General features: G+C 37.6%; 3 protein-coding genes across 3 annotated transcripts; all 3 read left to right on the plus strand.

The window, feature by feature from the left end:
- The first annotated feature begins 872 nt into the window (after positions 1-872).
- Positions 873-5408, plus strand: cpa5 (carboxypeptidase A5). The gene is made up of 11 exons (XM_062420063.1): positions 873-1112; positions 2023-2104; positions 2197-2331; positions 2440-2544; positions 2834-2935; positions 3043-3144; positions 3248-3358; positions 3763-3853; positions 4226-4425; positions 4564-4648; positions 5097-5408. The coding sequence occupies exons 1-11, from the start codon at positions 1045-1047 to the stop codon at positions 5282-5284; spliced, it is 1269 nt and encodes a 422-aa protein (XP_062276047.1). The 5' UTR covers positions 873-1044; the 3' UTR covers positions 5285-5408.
- A 2155-nt stretch (positions 5409-7563) lies between these two features.
- Positions 7564-13408, plus strand: LOC133981923 (carboxypeptidase A1-like). The gene is made up of 11 exons (XM_062420798.1): positions 7564-7631; positions 8183-8264; positions 8416-8550; positions 8697-8801; positions 9627-9728; positions 9936-10037; positions 10141-10251; positions 10758-10848; positions 11654-11853; positions 12026-12110; positions 13224-13408. Exons 1-11 carry the CDS (start codon positions 7564-7566, stop codon positions 13406-13408), a joined length of 1266 nt encoding a protein of 421 aa, XP_062276782.1.
- A 1216-nt stretch (positions 13409-14624) lies between these two features.
- LOC133981700 (carboxypeptidase A1-like) lies at positions 14625-20299 on the plus strand. The gene is made up of 11 exons (XM_062420524.1): positions 14625-14692; positions 16070-16151; positions 16348-16482; positions 16629-16733; positions 17222-17323; positions 17533-17634; positions 17737-17847; positions 18132-18222; positions 18846-19045; positions 19176-19260; positions 20112-20299. The coding sequence occupies exons 1-11, from the start codon at positions 14625-14627 to the stop codon at positions 20297-20299; spliced, it is 1269 nt and encodes a 422-aa protein (XP_062276508.1).
- Positions 20300-20646: the final 347 nt, after the last annotated feature.

Genomic DNA, 20646 nt, shown 5'->3' on the forward strand with positions numbered 1-20646 from the left:
AATTGAGCTCATTGAAGCCGCTTGTTGATTACAGTGTTGCCCAAACAGTAACAAACAGGACGAAGCTGAAGCACAGTGTGGCCGGCCGTGACTTCCTGTTAAGCAGTGAGATTCTATTTTGAGCTGACTTCAGACCAGCACTTAATGCTAGCTGAGATAAGACAATTACCTACTATTGTGTTACTGCACCATTCTTATTTATTTTATTTTTCACAGAAACTATCCACATTACAAGACAGGAAAACAAGTACAAAATGTATCAATGAAGTATTTTGGTTAGAGTGAAGGTAAAAACACATTTATTGATGAGGACATTTGTGTAAGGAATCTTTAAAAGCAAATATTACAGCAACAAGAAAGGTTTTTACATTGTGCATAACCTTTTGATGCCATAAAAGACACAAAAAAGAGGCAACTAATTTGATAATAAATTAATCAATAAAGTCATTTATTTAGTTGAAATGTAAAATATTCTCTGGTGACCGCTTCTCAAATATGAGGATTCAGTGCTTTTCTGTGCTTTATATAACTGTAAATTGAATTTTTTGGACAAAACAAGCACTTTGAACATGCTACTTATCGGTCTATAAACTGGTGCAGGGCATTTTTCACTATTTGCAATAAAACAATTGAACAAATATGAAAATAATTCAGCCCCATTGTTTTTTACACAGACTCTTTGAGTTGCTGTAATGAGCTGTAACAACAAGTTTGGACACACTTCCCCATTCACTGGAATGAGAAAGTGTGTCTAAACTTTCGACTGTTATGTATGTAATACAGCAAAATAAACCAAAAATAAACCCAGCAGACATTGATCAACTTTCTTCTTTCTTTGCACAACTGAACACAGCTTCAGTTGTGTGAAAAACAAAAGAGTGCATGGTGCAACTTTTCATCTGGTATCTTTGGGCTGGTGTGGCAACAGGACCAGCTGTTCACACACCTCCATCACCTTAAGCAAGGTCGTGGTTTGGACACGTAACCCAGCACATTCGGCCATAAAAGTCGGTGTTTGCCCCTACCATATTCACACCGTTGGACATGATGAGGGGGCTGCTTGCTTTCGTTGCGCTGTTTGTGGCCGTTTTCGGCAAGGACACATTTGAGGGGTAAGTAGGCCTCTGGAACTGTAGGGTGTAATTTAACTGTATATATGAACTTGAAACGTAACTCCAATAATACAAGTTATTTATTTATTAGCCTCTTTTAAATTTAATGCATCCAGTAAATTACAACCAACAAAAGCTTGTTTAAATACCTGAAATCATCAGTCCACCTTCACAATAATTGCAATGATTTTTTGATTTTTTTTTCAGGATCATTACATTTACAAAGTTAGTACAGGAAACACATTGCAGAGGACAACATAGTATGTGCAGAAGTGGACTCTTTAAAGGGCCAGTTCTCCTGAATTATATTTGGATTTATTTATCCAGATTTTAACATATTGTTCTCTGAGATTTGTGGCTCCAAACCTAAAACAATGGAGGTGAAAGAAATGTGATTTCTGGAACTCAAAACACTGACAACTTTTATATTATTTTCAATCAACAGCCACATTTCTAAAACAATACCCCGAAAAGGATAATCCACAAACTCTGATGTTCTCTGAATGATCCAGAGTAACAGGGACACTATTTCTGGATTATTTAAATCTGTAGAGTCCCACTCGATCTTTAAGAAAAGACCAAAGGCCCAGTACCCAGCTGAATATTATTAAACCTGCAGCATATTCATTTATAATCTACACTCCTGTCACATACTAAGAGTATGAGATTTACACATTTTGACATAAGGTATCTGTGTAATGATTAAGTCCTTTAGACATTTTCAATTTTAAAGGTAAAACCCATTGTTACCTTGTTTGAGGCCACCAAATATGACATATTTAGTTCAGCTTGATATAGATAATAAAAGCCACACTGGGAAATAAACCATGAGTGCATCACAAATCATCTCAGCCTGTGTTCTTCAGTTGAGTAAAAGGTTGTAAAACACTGGTGTTACTCTTTGTTACAGACATCAGGTCCTCCGCATTCTTCCTAAGAATGATGTCCAGCTGTCTCTTATCAAGGCCATGGAGGATATGGTCGAGTTTGAGGTTAGTCAACTTCTTCTTTTTAAGTACTTTCAACAATAAAGTGACACTTGATTTAACTTAATTTGTTGCATGATGATTATGTTTTCTTTCAGTTGGACTTCTGGAGGGACGTGAGTGATGTGGCTACTCCTGTGGACATCAGAGTTCCCTTCCACAGCCTGCAGTCTGTCAAAATTCATCTGGAGACCCAGGACATTGAGTACTCCGTCATGATTAAAGACCTGCAGGTAAGAAGTAAAAGCCTGGATTCTAAAGTCCTGGCCTCGAGTAGGAGCAGAATTTAATTTCAAATGCTGAACAGTTCAATATGACCGACTGATGGATTTGGCCTGCAGATGATGTTGAATGAAGAGAAGCAGGACATGGAATCTGCTGCTCGCTTTGCTGAGCCCAGAAACACCGACAGCTACGACTTCGCCAGTTACCACAGCATCAGCGATGTGAGTACATAAACCCTGTAAACACAATGCAACTGTTGTCCAGTAAAAGTATACTTCTGCTTAAAACAACATTCACGTAATACCTTTGATACAATCATTGATTCTAATGTATAAAATGAAGATTTAGACATTTCAAATCAGGGTATTTGACATTTCTATAATTTAGAATTTGGCATTTTTCTAGATTATCTACAAGATTATTACAATAGTACAACTACAACGAATTAAGTGTCACATTTAGCTCAACTAGTACTGAATAATAAAACCAAAGGATTTGTCTTTGTTTTAGATCTACAGTTTCCAGGACATGCTGGTGGCTGAGAATCCCAAAATGGTCAGCAAGATTGTGATTGGTCAGAGCTACCAAGGCCGTGCCCTGAATGTGCTCAAGGTAAATGAAAGAAATAAAGGCTATAATGCTGTACTTTATAGAGATTTTTGCTCATTTATTGGATGGAATATTGTTCACTGACATGTTTTATTTTTTCTGTTTCATAGTTCAGCACTGGTGGAACCAAGCGTCCTGCCATCTGGATCGACACTGGAATCCACTCCAGAGAGTGGGTCACTCAGGCCAGTGGTACCTGGTTCGCCAAGAAGGTGCTTTAATGACTCTTAGGTTGTGTTTTGTTTCCCCTCGCTGATCTTCTGCAGCTTCTTACCACTGATCTTCTACACTGGAACTTGTGTCCTTTACTTTTAGATCGTGACTGATTACGGCCGTGACCCTGCTCTCACCGCCATCCTCGACAACATGGACATCTACCTTGAGATTGTGACCAACCCTGATGGCTACTACTTCACCCACAACAGCGTGAGTCTCCCATAGCAAACAACTGTTTTTTATAGTATTATAAAATATATAGGCTGCCACATTCAGTTTTTTAAACTATGATATCTAGATGAGATATTGATTCATGTAAGGATTTCTTAACCCTATGTAAGTCCCAAAATGTTCAAGACTTCTGCAATAAGAAATATGTGAATCTGACTATTGCATACCTTTTTATATTGGGTGTTCATGTGCATCAAATATATACAGTAGAACCAGTAGAGTTATATCAGTTACATTAAAATGTTATGATGTTGGTAACCATAGAAAAAAAGAAACAAAAGAGAAAAAGAAGCTGATGAAATACTGATGTTTACAAGTCAAAGGTAAATCAGTAATATACAAAATAAGAAACAAACTGAGATAAGTTAATCTGATGTTTCCAGAACCGTATGTGGCGTAAGACCAGGAAGCCCAACCCCGGCTCTAGCTGTGTCGGAGTTGATCCCAACAGGAACTGGGATGCTGGTTTTGGAGGTAATGTCTTTCCCTGATACCAAGGAACCATATTTGTTTACAGTAGCTCTAAACCTACTGTCTAAAGCAATGGGTTCCCAACTTATTTTACCCCAATTTTAATATTCTACACATCAAGACAGTCGTGGCCAAAATGGCAACACAAAGGCACGGACTCGTCACATAAAGCTCTTCAGGAAGCTGAGGCCACAATGCGAATGACACTCACATATATATTTCACATATATATTTGGCATTTATGGAGAGCCTTGCACTATGTGTATTAGCATCTACTAAGTCACCAAGGCAGTTTATTTCTATAATGACCAGTGATTACAGCAATCCTTTAATTATTACCCTTGCTGTTTCTTCAATTTTGTTTTCATTGTGTAGGCGCCGGAGCCAGTGGCAGCCCCTGCTCAGAGACCTACCGTGGACCCAGGGCTCACTCTGAGTCTGAGGTCAAGTCCATTGTGGACTTTGTGAAGTCCCATGGCAACTTCAAGGCCTTTGTCTCCATCCACTCCTACTCCCAGATGCTCCTGTACCCCTTCGGCTACACCAGAACTCCAGCCAAGGACCAGGCTGAGCTGGTAAAAATACACCTTCTGTCTTTTTTTTTTTTACACTTCTTTACTCTGAATTTTAGTTGGTTGGGCTCTGTGGTTTACACAGGGACAAACATGAGAAACTAAGAAGAATCATCTGAATGTGATCATTTCTCTCTGCAGCATGCTCTGGCTAAGAAGGCTATCACTGACCTCGCCTCCCTGTACGGTACTCGCTACAGATACGGCAGCATCATCAACACCATCTGTAAGTTTCAGCAACACTGTTATAAACTGCTTTTACTTCATCCCACCTAATACTCATGATCAGAAAATATCATTTCATCTTCTTATTTATTTTAGTAGTGGTTGTATTTCCACTAATAAACAGAGCATCCACAGATTAACTAATTAACTAACTTTGAATGATGATATATTACTTGCACATGTCCAAAGCAACTTATTGCATTCAGCTTCCATAGGAGCAAGAACTAGATGTAATCACAAGCATTCATTGCAGTTCATTAGAGCAGCTGTGAGGCACAGAAATCTTTTTTTGTTTTAGACCTTTTAGCAAAGAGTTGTAAATTAGGAAAAAACAAAATTCTCCATATAGCGGCTTTAGCTGTGAAAGCGTCATTGAGATATTCCCATCTGATGCTGCTTATTTCATATTTGGGGTATAATACTTTCAATAATTACTGCTTCATTTACAGACCAAGCCAGCGGTGGCACCATTGACTGGACTTACGAGCAGGGCATCAAGTACTCCTACACCTTCGAGCTGAGGGACACCGGTCGTTACGGCTTCATCCTGCCAGCCAGTCAGATCATCCCCACCGCCCAGGAGACTTGGTTGGCTCTGATGGCCATCATGGAGCACACCTACAAGAACCCCTACTAAATCCCTGAAGAGACTCCACTATTGGTGTATTTCATCTAGAAAATGTCATTTTTTTGGACTAATATCATCTTTATCATCATCCTCCATAACTCTTAAAACATCATGAAAAACACAAACAGACAAATAAATGTGCTCATTACAAAAGATGCAGTTTCCATTTCTTTATGATTATAAAGTCTTTTACTTTGTTGCATGTTTACACACATGCAGTACTGTGCTTTCTATGTCTCTGCATTATTTTCACATCCTTTAAACCTATTTTACTCAGGGCAACATCAACATCCGCCTCCTTTTTAAAGAAATTTTAATCCAAAATACATTGTATACATTTGATTGTAGCACAGGATGAAACTTTCTGACAATACCATTTTAATTTTGAGTGAATATTTCTCATATTAAATGGAAGAAAATGAAACATTTCAAAGTTGCCTTCACTTTATTTTAAGTCATTGTGGATACAAGCATCAGCTACACAAACACACATAAGGATAATTATAAAGACCTCATCTTTCTAACCTGGGTCCTGTTCAAAGGGCATTTTCATCTACTTTTCATTCATGTTTTTGTATTTTAATTTAAGTGAATGGGACCAGTCGGGAATTAGAGTTGCTAGGTTACATCCTGCTGAATTAGAATCATTCATCTCTAAAAGGGAGGTTGTTCCCCCTTGTTAAAAGGTGCTTTTAATAAAACCGTTATTTAACAAAATAAGATCCTGTACACATTTCACACTCTAATAATTAGAAGTATGCTGGCTAACCAGAATAGATATCAGTATGTTCAGATACAAAATTTCAAATCACAATTACTGAAGGTTACTTAGGAGATTTTTCAGGGATCAGTGTTGTGACCATTACTGTTTATTTTGTACATAGATAATATAAGTGAAGTGTCCAAAACACTGAAAACGATTCTATATGCAGATGATATACATATTTATATCACATGTTGTGGGGACAACTTGTAATAACTTTTGGATACGGTGGAAAAAGGAATTGAAAAAGCTAAAGAGTTAGTTTGATGCAGATAAACTAACACTGAATTTAAGTAAAACTAGTGATAAATGATGTAGAAACTGAAAGAGTGAATATCTTAGAGTGATAATAGAAAATAAATTGTGTTGGAAACCATAATTTAGTTGTTGTTTGGACCTGCCAGATTCACACTGTTGGTCATGATGAAGGGGGCTGCTTGCATTTTCCACACTGTTTGTGGCCATTTTCAGCAAGGAGACGTTTGAAGGGTAAGTGGGCCTCTAAAGGCCTCTCACTGGTGGATTTGTTGGGTGTAATTGAACATAATTGTGTTTTTAACTGTACAAGGAAACTAATAATAACTGAACATATAATTTGAAAAATAAAATTCTTCATTTATTGGCGTCATTTAAATTTAATGCAATAAAGGATGAAATTCAAACAGTGTGGCTGGCTGTGACTTCCTGTTGAGCAGTGACATTTCTACTTTTTTACATTTAAGTTAAAATGAAGGTAAAAATTCAAATTTGTTGACAAGGACATTTTCTATAAATAAAATAAAAAAATCTTGAAAAACAAATATTATAGCAACAAGAAAGTGTTTTATTAGTCATTTACACTGTGCAGAACTCTTTTCGATGCTTTTAGATAATTATAAATTGATTGGGCGGCTGTGGCTCAGGAGGTAGAGCAGTCATCCTCCAATTGGAAGATTGGCAGTTCAATTCCCAGCTCCTCCAGTCCACATGTCAATGTGTCCTTGGGCAACACACTTAACCTCAAATTGCTCCTGTTGGCTGTGCCAACAGTGTGTGAATGGTTAACTTCCTCCTGATGTGCAGGTTGGCACCCTGCGTGGTAGCCCCTGCCATCAGTGTATGAATGTGTGTGAGTGAGTTGTAGTGTAAAGCTCTTTGAGTCGTTGTAAAGACTAGAAAGGTGCTATATAAGTACAGTCCATTTACCATTAAGTTTTGGACAAAACAAGCACTTTGAAGATGCTGCTTTGGGGGGGTTTCACTATTTACAATTAAAAAAATTAATTAGCAAAATAAAATAAAACTAAACCCAGCAGACATTGATCAACGTTCCTCTTTCTTTAACAACTGAACACAGCTTCAGGTGCATCAAAAACATGAGATTTCATGGTGCAACTTTTGATCTGGTATTTTTAGGCTGGTGTGGCAACAGGACCAGCTGTTCACACACCTACCTTACCTTAAGCAAGGTCATGGTTTGGACATGTGCCCGGCACATTCGGCCATAAAAGTCAGTGTTTAGCCCGGCCATATTCACATGTTGGTCATGATGAGGGGGCTGTTTGTATTTGCAGCGCTGTTTGTGGCCGTTTTCGGCAAGGAGACGTTTGAAGGGTAAGTAGGCCTCTAAAGGCTTCTCATATGTGAACTTATATTACATGTAACTCCAATAATAAAAGTTATTTATTTATTTTAAATTGAATGCATCCAGTTAATTACACCCAATAACATTTTGTTTAAATACCTGAAGTGATCAGTCCACCTTCATGATATGCAGGAATTTTTAACATTACATTTACAAAGTTAGTACAGGAAACACTGTGCAGAGGACAACGTAGTGTCTGCAGAAGGAACCTAGTACCACAACAAGGCCTTAAGCTGCTAGTCAGACTCTTTTCTACTGTAGTTGCCCGGTGGTAGAATGAGTTACCAAACTCTGTTCAATCAGCAGAGACTCTCTCAATCTTTAAGAAAAGACTAAAGACCCAGCACCTTAAAGACCTTCTGCAAACATCTCTGCACTTCATGGACTGAACAAAAAAACTATACAATACAAAACAAAACACAACAAAAAACACTTCTTCTATGCACACCTTCTGTGAGCTACCTGGTGGTCTTCAGTTGAGTAAAAGGTTGTAAAACACTGGTTTCACTCTTTGTTACAGACATCAGGTCCTCCGCATTGTTCCAAAGAGTGATGTCCAGCTGCGTCTTATCAAGGACATGGAGGACATGACTGAGTTTGAGGTCAGCCATTATCATCTGAAAAATCTCTAAAATGATATTTGTTTCGATATAAGGTTCAAATAAGTCACATTCCTTATCTTTATTATCTTTGTCTCTTTCTTAATATAACAAGCAACTTAATTTGTTGCTTGATAACTGTGTTTTCTTTCAGCTGGACTTTTGGAGGGAGGTGAGTAATGTGGCCACTCCTGTGGATGTCAGAGTTCCCCTCCACAGCCTTCAGTCTTTTAAAATTCATCTGGAGACCCAGGGCATCAAGTACTCTGTCATGATTAAAGATGTCCAGGTATGAGGTAACATCCTGGATTTTCAAAATCAGGCTCAAGTAGGAGCAGAATTTAATTTCAAATGTTAGCCAGCTCAAGATAACCAACTAATGGATTGAAATTGTTGATGTCTAACTTAAATATAAATGGTGGCACTGGCCTGCAGGTGATGCTGGATGAAGAGCAGGAGAAGATGGAAGCTGCTGCTCGTGTCGCCAAGCCCAGAAACACTGACAGCTACGACTACACCAACTATCACAGCATCAACGATGTGAGTAAACACAATACAACTGTTGTCCAGTTAAAGTATACTGCTGCCTAAAACAGCATTAAGTACACTATGTACTTTTGATATATTATGGTATAATGGTATATGGTATGGTATATATTATTTGGTATTTGTGAGTGACATTTTGTAAAATTTAGAATTTGGCACATAGTTAAAATAAATAGAGATTTTAAAAGTTCCAGTTTGTTGTGTGTTCTGGACACATTACCATTTGTTTTTTTGTTATAGCCCTGATTGCATGCATTCAAAATATGTTTGCTTCGATTCTTTTATCTGCATTATGTTTGACTTTGAGGACAATCAGCACTTTTTCTTGACAGTAGAGCTGTCACTGATGATTTGGCTTCTACTAAAAGCATCTTCTAGATTATCTACAAGATTATTATAATAGCACAACAACAACAAATTCAGAGTCAGTCAAGAACAGACAATGCTACAGATAATCTTTTACCCAACTGGTACTGAATTATAAAGATTAAGGGCGTTTTCATACCAACAGCAGTTGGTGCGCACTAAACAGTCCAAAAGCTCTTAGTTCAGTTCGTTTTCGTTGGTGTGAAAGCATCAATCGCACTCTGGTGCACACTAAATCAAGCAGACCTGTAAAAAGAGGTGGTCTCCGCACCAAATGCCGACCTACCGGAAGATGAGGGAACGTCAATCGGACCAATCTTGATTCATTTGCAGGTGTGAACGCGGACCACACCACAGCCTGTATGCTACATAGTAACAATTTTACTGCCTGTTGCGGACCAAATAATCATACTAGTGGTGTGAAAGCACCCTAAGAATTTGTCTTTGGTGTAGATCTACACTTTCCAGGACATGCTGGTGGCTGAGAATCCCGACCTGGTCAGCAAGGTTGTGATTGGTTACAGCTTCGAAGGTCGTCCACTGACTGTCCTCAAGGTAAACGAAAGAAATAAAGGTTATAATATTTTACTTTGTAGAGAAAAGTACTGTAAGTATTTTCTTGACAAAATGAAGACATTTTTTCATGCATATGTTAATGTTAAATAAACAATCTTTAGAATTGCACCATTCATGAAGTATGCTCTCATTCATTCCTTGGATAGGATAATGTTCAACTGCATGTTTCTTTTTTCTGTTTCAAAGTTCAGCACTGGTAATACCAAACGTCCTGCCATCTGGATCGACACTGGAATCCATGCCAGAGAGTGGATCACTCCAGCCAGTGGTACCTGGTTCGCCAAGAAGGTGCTTTAAATGACTCTTAGGTTGTTTTTTTGTTTCCTGTTACTGTCTCTGCAGCTTCTTACCACTGATCTTCTACACTGGAACTTGTGTCCTTTATATTTAGATCGTGACTGATTTTGGCCATGACGGTGTTATCACTGGAATCCTCTACTGGATGGACATCTACCTGGAGCTGGTGACCAACCCTGATGGCTACTACTACACCCACAACAGTGTGAGTATGACATAGCAACAACATTTTACTGATTTTAAAGTAATTTCCTGCCACATTCTGTTTTTATTGATGATGTAGATGAGATATTGATTCATATAAGGATTTGTTAACCCTATGTAGATTTCAAAATTCTCATGATTCCTGCAGTAAGAAATGTCATGTGAATTTGAGTATTGCATACCTTTTTATATTGTATGTTCATGTACATCAAATACAGTAGAACCAGTAGATTTCTATCAGTAAAATAAAAATTATAATTAGTAATGATAATAATATTGATAACCATAGAAACAAAAGAAAAATATCTCATGAAATACTGATGTTTACAAGCCAAAGGTTGAAATGTTGTGAATTTGAGTATTGTCTAGCTTTTTATATTGTATGTTCATGTGCATCAGTTACATTAAAATAAAAATTAGTAGTGATAATAATGTTACAAGCCAAAGGTAAATTAGTAATATTAAAAATAAGAAACAAACTGAGATAAGTTACTCTGATGTTTCCAGAACCGTATGTGGCGTAAGACCAGGAAGCCCAACCCCGGATCTAGCTGTGTCGGAGTTGATCCCAACAGGAACTGGTCAGTTGGTTTTGGAAGTAAGGATACCTCTTTCACTATATAAACCCCTAAATGTGAGCAATACATGCTTTTTTTCACATACACATGTATACACAGTACAATGTGAAATGCCTTAAAAACCTGTTCCAGCTCATTATTACAAAGAAGTGAATAATAACAAAATGTTAAAGGACCGATTAAGATTGGGAACCATGTATATGCAAGACAAGATGTAAAGCCACTATAAAAAGAAGTTGAATAAAATATAGAGAATATACATATACTATACACAGAAGAGGTAAAACAATTCAGTATTTAGAACCAAAGAAATAAAATGGGACAGATTCAGAAAAATAAACGTAATTTTGTGCAAAATAATTTAATGTTACTTATTTTGCGCACCAATATTTATCTTGTCATGTTTTTGTATTGTTCTGTCAAAATTGTCAGTGATTGATTTATAGGTAGTTACTTTTTAAGTCCATTTAACCATTATTTAAAGTTTTGATGTGTAGAAATGTATTGATGTGCATTGTTGTCTTTCAGTGTCATTCCTTATTCTATCACAAGATTAGATCAACTTCAAGTCTAATTTTAATATCTTATACATCAAGAAAGTTGTGGCCAAAATGACAACACAATTGCACAGACACTTGCTATTCAGGAAGCAATGCAAATGACATAAGACACTCACATATATATTTGGCATTTATGGAGAACCTTGCACTATGTGTATTAGCACCTACTAAGACACCATGGCAGTTTATTTCTATAATGACCAGTGATTACAGCAATCGTTTGATACCCTTGCCATTTCAATAATCCTGTTTTCATTATGTGTAGCTGCTGGCTCCAGCAGCGACCCCTGCTCAGAGACCTACCGTGGACCCAGCCCTCACTCTGAGTCTGAGATCAAGTCTATTGTGGACTTTGTGAAGTCCCAGGGCAACTTCAAGGCCTTCCTCTCCATCCACTCCTACTCCCAGATGCTCCTGTACCCTTACGGCTACACCAATACTCCTGTCAAGGACCAGAGAGAGCTGGTAAAATACAATTTTTTTTACTCTAAATTTTAGATCTCTTCTCTGGGCTCTGTGGTTTTATAGTCCCTGTGCGGGTTTGCTTGTAATGTTAGTAATGTACAAATATGTAACAATAATAATATAACACATGTGAGAAACTGTTAAGTATGTATGTGATCATCTCTCTCTGCAGCAAAATCTGGCCAGGTTGGCTGTCGGTACCCTTGCCTTTGCTTACGGTACTCGCTACACATATGGAAGCATGTTCGATGTCATCTGTAAGTTTCAGCAATGTATATCACTGTTGTAGACTGTTTACTTCATCCTACCTAATGCTTATTAACAGCAGATAGTATTTGCTCTTTTGTTGTACTTTTGTTGTACTTGGGGGTTGTACTTCAATCCCCTATTAAACAGACTAACTACAGATTAATTGACTAATTAACTGTCCAGAGCATCCTCAGTGCTGAAGTGCCCTTCAGCAAAAACAACTTTTTCTTATATTATTATTTATTTATTATTTACTTGCTTTGTGTCTCAAACCCCCAAAGTAACAACATCTGCACCTAGTTTTGAGGTCCAGTGTAAAATAAACATTCAACCAACAAAAACAATAGTACAACCAGCAGTAACTGTTAAAGACTGTGTAAAGTGAATTCAGACCAGACGGGGAGTTCCGGTCCTCTGAAATGAGGCCAACGCGGAAGTAACTTAAAACTGCATTCTATCAAAAGGCCACCAGGGGGCGACCATTTTGGTGTCAAAAGCACTTCCGTCTCTATACAAGTCAATGGAGAATTCACCAACTTCTGACTTGATTTATAACCTCAGTAAACGTTTTCAAAATGTGTTTATGGTCTCAATTGCTAGTTTAAAGCCTTCTTCAATGCAGTATGATGTTCATTTGGGACATTTTGGCCTCCCTGATTTTATATTTGACGATAAAGCAGGGTATGCATTAGGGCGTGGCTACGTCGTAATTGACAGATTGATTGGTTTTTGTTTTGTTTTTTATTGGAAATTTTCAAGATGGCGCTGCTCAGATCCGATACTATTGGCCTCTGAGCAGTTTAATCAAGCTTTTTGTTTTCTTTCTCTATTTCTATTTTTCTGTACTTTGTTTTATTTTTGTTATAATTTGGTTTTCTTGTTTTTAATTGTATGTTTTAGGATTTCTAATATTTAATGTTCAATCGTATTTTTTTTCTCTTTTTATTATAATTGGGTTTAATTTTTTTAAATGGTATGTTTTTATGCTTTCAGTTCTTACTGTTAAATGTTTGTTTTTATGTTAAGCACATTGAGAAGCCCCTGTGTATTAAATGTGCGATATAAATAAAGCTGCCTTGCCTGACGCATAATCCTCTCAACAATTACTGCTTCATTCGCAGACCAAGCCAGCGGTACCACTATTGACTGGACTTACGAGCAGGGCATCAAGTATTCCTACACCTTCGAGCTGAGGGACACTGGTCACTACGGCTTCATCCTGCCAGCCAATCAGATCATCCCCACCGCCCAGGAGACTTGGGAGGCTCTGAAGGTCATCATGGACCACGCCTACAAGACCCCCTAGTAAAGTGGAAATCACTGAGGAGACTCCACTTTTGGCGTATTTCATCTCGAAAATGTATCTTGAAAATTACTAATATCATAATATAATATATATAATATCATCTTTATCATAATCCTCCATGACAAGTAAATAAATGGGCTCAATGGAAAAATGCAGTTTCCATTTCTTTATGATCATGAAGTCTTTTACTTTGTTGTATGTTTACACACACACACACACACACACACACACACACACACACACACACACACACACACACACACACACACACACACACACACACACACACACACACACACACACACACACACACACACACTGACACATACTGAAGGTTACTTGGGAAGTACTTCAGTGATCAGTGTTGTGACCATTACTGTTTACTTTGTACATAAATAGTATAAGTGAAGTGTCCAAAATACTGAAAACTATTCTATATGCATTGTTGTGGGGACAACTTGTAACAACTTTTGGATACAGTGGAAAAAGGAACTGAACAAGCTAAAGAGTTGGTTTGATGCAAATAAACTAACAATGAATTTAAGTAAAACAGATATGTAACCTTTGGTAATCATTCAAATAATTCAAATAAAAAACTCCTGATAAATGATGTAGAAACTGAAAGAGTGGATATCTTAGAGTGATAATAGAAAAATAAAAGACACTTTGTAAAAAATAGAAGCAACTAATTTGATAATAGATTAATCAATAAAGTCATTTATTTAGTTAGAATATAAAATATTCTCTGGTGACAGCTTCTCAAATGTGAGGATTCAGTGCTTTTCTGTGCTTCATATAATTATAAATTGATTATGTTTTGGACAAAACAAACACTTTAATGAGGTGTAACATGTGTGATATGTTCAATACCTGTCCAAAGTTTGGACACACTTCCCCTTTCTCTGGAATGAGAAAGTGTGTCTAAACTTTTGACTGTTACGATGTGTTTGTAATATAGCAAAATAAACTAAAACTAAACCCAGCAGACATTGATCAACTTTCCTCTTTCTTTAACTACTGAACACAGCTTCAGATGTGTGAAAAACAAAAGAGGTCATGGTGCAACTTTTGATCTGGTATTTTTAGGCTGGTGTGGCAACAGCACCAGCTGTTCACACATCTAGCTTACCTTAAGCAAGGTCATGGTTTGGACATGTGCCCGGCACATTTGGCCATAAAAGTCGGTGTTCGCCCCGGCCAGATTCACATGTTGGTCATGATGAGGGGGCTGCTTGTATTCGCCGCGCTGTTCGTAGCCGTTTTCGGCAAGGAGACGTTTGAGGGGTAAGTGGGCCTCTAAAGGCTTCTCACTAGTGGAGCTGTAGGGTGTAATTGAAAATAATTGTATGTTTTGACTGTTTATGGTAACTAATAATAACTGAATATATCATTTAAAAAATAAAACTTCTTTATTCGTAGGCCTCTTTTAAATTTAATGCATCCAGTTAATTACAACCAATCAAATGTTGTTTAAATACCTGAAGTGATCAGTCCACCTTCATAATATGCAGGGATTTTTAACATTACATTTACAAAGTTAGTACAGGAAACACTGTGCAGAAGTAGACTCTTTAAAGGGTCAGTTTAATGGGATTTATTTATCCAGATTTTAACATATTGCTCTCTGAAATTTGTGTCTCCAAACCTAAAACAATGGAGGTGAATGAAATGTGATTTCTGGAACTCTAAACATTGAAAACTTTTATACTATTTTCAATCAACAGCAACATTTCTTAATAGAAATAATACCCAAATAAGGATAATCCTTAGACCTCACATGTTTTCTGAATGATCCAGAGTGACAGGGACACTATTTCTGGATTCTTTAAAGCTGCACTAACACATGTACGTTCAAACCTCGGCTGATGATCCAGAACGTGGTGGCATGTCTGGTCTTCAACAAGCCTGAAACAGCATGTCACCCCGCTGTTCATATCTCTCTGCTAGCTTCCAGTTGCCGAAACCCAGACACTGGCAAAACAGCAGCTTAAACAGTTCCCGCCTACATCAACTCCCTCGTTCAGGTTACTTTCTGCCAATGAAAGGCCCCTGGTACCACAACAGGGCCCTAAGCTGCTAGTCAGACTCTTTTCTACTGTAGTTGCTCGGTAGTAGAATGAGTTACCAAACTCTGTTCAATCAGCAGAATCTCTCAATCTCTCTCAATCTTTAAGAAAAGACTAAAGACCCAGCACCTTAAAGACCTTCTGCAAACATCTCTGCACTTCATGGACTGAACAAAAAACGATACAATACAAAGCAAAACATAACAGAAAACACTTCTTCTATGCACAGCTTCTTTGAACTACTTGGTGGTACCTATGTCTTATCATACTGAAACTTGGCACTTTATTGTGTTGTTCTCTCCTGACTGGGTCCCTTGGCCCGAGGACTTGTGTTGTATCAGCTGTCAAATATACTTTGCTTTGGATAAAAGCAACTGCTAAATAAATCACATTGGCCATTTATTATGGTTGAGGAATATCATTTATCATATCATATTATTAAGGCAGATATTTAAAATCCCAAAAGTTTAATAATTGTTTCCTTGTTTGAGTAAACATGTATTATAAGATAAAAGCCCCACTATTAAATAATCTTAGCCTGTGTTCTTAAGTTGAGTTAAAGGTTGTAAAGCAGTGGTTTCACTCTTTGTTACAGACATCAGGTCCTCCGCATTCTTCCAAAGAGTGATGTCCAGCTGCGTCTTATCAAGGACATGGAGGACATGGTCGAGTTTGAGGTCAGCCACGATCATCAAAAAAAACTCTAAAATGATATTTGCTTCAATGCAAGTTTCAAATAACTTACATCCCTTTTCCTTATTATCTTTGTCTCTTTCTTAATATAAAAAGCACATTTGTTTTTAAGCACTTTGAACACTGAGCCAACAGTTTATTTGACTTAATTTGTTGCTTGATAACTGTGTTTTCTTTCAGCTGGACTTTTGGAGGGATGTGACTACTGTGTCCACTCCTGTGGATGTCAGAGTTCCCCTCCACAGCCTTCAATCTGTCAAAATTCATCTGGAGACCCAGGACATCAAGTACTCTGTCATGATTAAAGATGTCCAGGTATGAGGTCACATCCTGGATTTTCAAGTCCAGGCTCAAGTGGGAGCAGAATTTAATTTCAAATGTTAGCCAGCTCAAGATAACCAACTAATGGATTTAAATTGTTGATGTCTAACTTAAATATAAATGGTGGCACTGGCCTGCAGGTGATGCTGGATAAAGAGCAGGAGAAGATGGAATCTGCTGCTCGTGTCGCCAAGCCCAAAAACACTGACAGCTACGACTACACCACATACCACAGCATCAGCGATGTGAGTACACACAATGCAACTGATGGCCAGTAAAAGTATACTGCTGCCTAAAACAGCATTAAGTACACTATGTACTTTTGATATAGTCATTGGTTCTAATGTATAAAATTAAGATTTAGAAATGTAGAATATGGCATATAGTTAAAATAAATAGAGATTTTAAAAGTTCCAGTTTGTTGTGTGTTCTGGACACATTGCCATTTGTTTTTTTGTTATAGCTCTGATTGCACGCATTCAAAATCAGTTTTCTTTGGTTCTTTTACCTTCATTATGTTTGACTTTGAGGACAATCAGCACTTTTTTATGACAGTAGAGCTGTCACTGATGATTTGGCTTCTACTAGAAGCATCTTGTAGATCATCTACACGATTATTATAATAGCACAACAACAACAAATCCAGAGTCAGTCAAGACCAGACAATGCTACAGATAATCTTTTACCCAACTGATAGTGAATTACAAAGACCAGGACTTTGTCTTTGTTTTAGATCTACAGTTTCCAGGACATGCTGGTGGCTGAGAATCCCAACCTGGTCAGCAAGATTGTGATTGGTCAGAGTTACGAAGGTCGTCCTCTGAATGTGCTCAAGGTAAATGAAAGGAATAAAGGTTATAATATTTTATTTTGTAGAGAAAAGTACTGTAAGTTAAGCATTTTCTTGACAAAATTACACAAGTTTTTCATGCATGTTGATTAATGAGTCTTTAGAATTGCACCATTTATGAAGTGGTATGTTTGCTCATGTATTCCTTGGATAGGATAATGTTCAACTGCATGTTTCCTTTTTCTGTTTTATAGTTCAGCACTGGTGGAACCAACCGTCCTGCCATCTGGATCGACACTGGAATCCACGCCAGAGAGTGGATCACTCCGGCCAGTGGTACCTGGTTCGCCAAGAAGGTGCTTTAAATGACTCTTAGGTTGTGTTTGGTTCCCTCTCACTGTCTCATCAGCTTTTGACTACTGATCATCTACAGTGGAACTTGTGTACTTTACATTTAGATCGTGACTGATTATGGCCGTGACCCTGCTCTCACCGCCATCCTGGACAACATGGACATCCTCCTGGAGATTGTGACCAACGCTGATGGCTATGACTACACCCACACCAGCGTAAGTCTGACATAGCAAACAACTTTTTATTGATTTTATAGTAATTTCCATTCATATTCAGTTTTCATTGATGAAATCTAGATGAGATATTACTTCATGTAAGGATTACTTAACCCATATGTAGGTTCCAAAATTCTCATGACTCCTGCCATAAGAAATATGTGAATTTGAGTATTGTATTTGAGTACCTTTTTATATTATATGTTCATGCACATCAAATATATACAGTAGAACCAGTTAATAAAGATAAGAAACAAACTGATAACTTCCTCTGATGTTTCCAGAACCGTATGTGGCGTAAGACCAGGAAGCCCAACCCCGGATCTAGCTGTGTCGGAGTTGATCCCAACAGGAACTGGTCAGTTGGTTTTGGAAGTAAGGATACCTCTTTCACTATATAGACCCCTAAATGTGAAGCAATACATGCTTTTATTCCACATACACATTCATACACAGTACAATATGTAGTGAAATGCCTCACTAACTGTTCCAGCTCATTATTACAATAAAGCGAGTAAAAACTAAATTAAACCGATTAAAATTGGGAACTATGTATAAACAAAATAAGTTTTAAAGTTACAATAAAAAGAAGTTAAATAGAATATAGACAATATACATATACCATACACAGAAGAGGTATAACAACCCAGTATTTAACAAGAAAATAACCAAAGAAAAAAATAGAAAAGATTCAGAAATAATAACAATTTTTTGCAACAGAATTTAATGTTGTTTATTTCCTGCACCAATATTTATATATTATTTTATAATTTTAATATTCTACACATCAAAAAAGTTGAAGCCAAAATGGCAACACAATTGTACAGACTTATCACAAAATGCTATTCAGGAAGCAATGCAAATGACATAAGACCCTTGCACTATGTGTAATAGCACCTACTAAGACATCATGGCAGTTTATTTCTATAATGACCAGTGATTACAGCGATCCTTTATTACCCTTGTCATTTCTCTAATCCTATTCTCATCATGTGTAGCTGCTGGCGCCAGCAGCAACCCCTGCTCAGAGGTCTACCGTGGACCCAGCCCTAACTCTGAGTCTGAGATCAAGTCTATTGTGGACTTTGTGAAGTCCCATGGCAACATCAAGGCCTTCCTCTCCATCCACTCCTACTCCCAGATGCTCCTGTACCCTTACGGCTACACCAGAACTCCAGCCAAGGACCAGGCTGAGCTGGTAAAAAACACCTTTTGCCTTTTTTTGACTTCTTTACTCTAAATTTTAGTTGGTTGATCTCTTCTCTTGGCTCTGTGGTTTTTTGAGACACTGTTAAGAATCATCTGTATGTGATCATCTCTCTCTGCAGCATGCTCTGGCTAAGAAGGCTATCACTGACCTTGCCTCCCTGTACGGTACTCGCTACACATATGGAAGCATCTACGAAGTCATCTGTAAGTTTCAACAACATACAGTATAACACTGTTATAAACTGTTGTACTTCATCCCACCTAATACTTATTAACATCTTTTAGTAGTGGTTGTACCTCAATCCCCTATTAAACAGACTAACTACAGATTAATTGACTAATTAACTGTCCAAAGTTTTCCAGCACAGAGCATCATCAGTGCTGAAGAGCCATTAAGGAAAAAAAAAACAATTTGTGATTTACCACTATTGAAGCTTTGTCTCAAATTCCCAAAGTAACAAGATCTACCTAGTTATGAGGTCCAGTACAAAATAAATAACGGGCCAACAAAAACATCAGTACAACCAGCAGTAACTGTTAAGTATGAATCTAAAGTCTGATATTTCTTAAATGTTATTAAAGCAGCTGCAAGGCAAAGAAATGTTTGACTAAAAAGATTGTAACTATGGAAAATATTCACTTTATTTGGCTAACTCACATGGCTGAAGCCTAATATTATCTTCAGATAAATGTTTAAATGTATATTTGCTCAAAAGAAAGACCTTGGATTTTTGTCGCAATCACTTACATTGAAAGTACATTGGGAGAGGATCTTCTAATGGTCAGTATGAACAGGAGGAATGATTACAAGCAAGAAAAACAGGTTTTAATGTTCATACGGACACCAGACTTTTGTTTTGGTTATTGTTTTAAGACAGACTTGTGAACTGCGAACCCATCCTTTAAGTAAAACAATCAGTCTACAATGCTGTAAATTAAAATGTATATTTAAATTCTACATATAATGACTTTAACTGTGAAAGCTATTCCCAACAAATGTTGACTATTTCACAGCTGAAGTATAATCCTCTCAACAATTACTGCTTCATTTGCAGACCAAGCCAGCGGTGCCACTGTTGACTGGACTTACGAGCAGGGTATCAAGTATTCCTACACCTTCGAGCTGAGGGACACCGGTCGCTACGGCTTCATCCTGCCAGCCAATCAGATCATCCCTACCGCCAAGGAGACTTGGCTGGCTCTGATGGCCATCATGGACCACACCTACAAGAACCCCTACTAAAGTGGAAATCCTTGAGGAGACTCCACTATTGACAAATTTTATTTTGCAAATGTCATTTTTTGGACTAATGTCATCTTTATCATCATCCTCCATGACTCTTAAAACATCATGAAAAACACAAACAAGTAAATAAATGGGTTCATTGGAAAAATGCAGTTTCCATTTCTTTATGATTAAGTCTCTTACTTTGTTGCATGTTTACACACACACACAGTACTGTGCTTTCTATGCAGGCAGGGAGTTCCGGTCCTCTGAAATGAGGCCAACGCGGAAGTAATTTAAAACTGCATTCTATCAAAAGGCCACCAGGGGGCGACCATTTTGGTGTCAAAAGGACTTCCGTCTCT

The sequence above is a fragment of the Scomber scombrus genome, chromosome 6, assembly GCF_963691925.1.
Source record: "Scomber scombrus chromosome 6, fScoSco1.1, whole genome shotgun sequence".
NCBI lineage: Eukaryota > Metazoa > Chordata > Actinopteri > Scombriformes > Scombridae > Scomber > Scomber scombrus.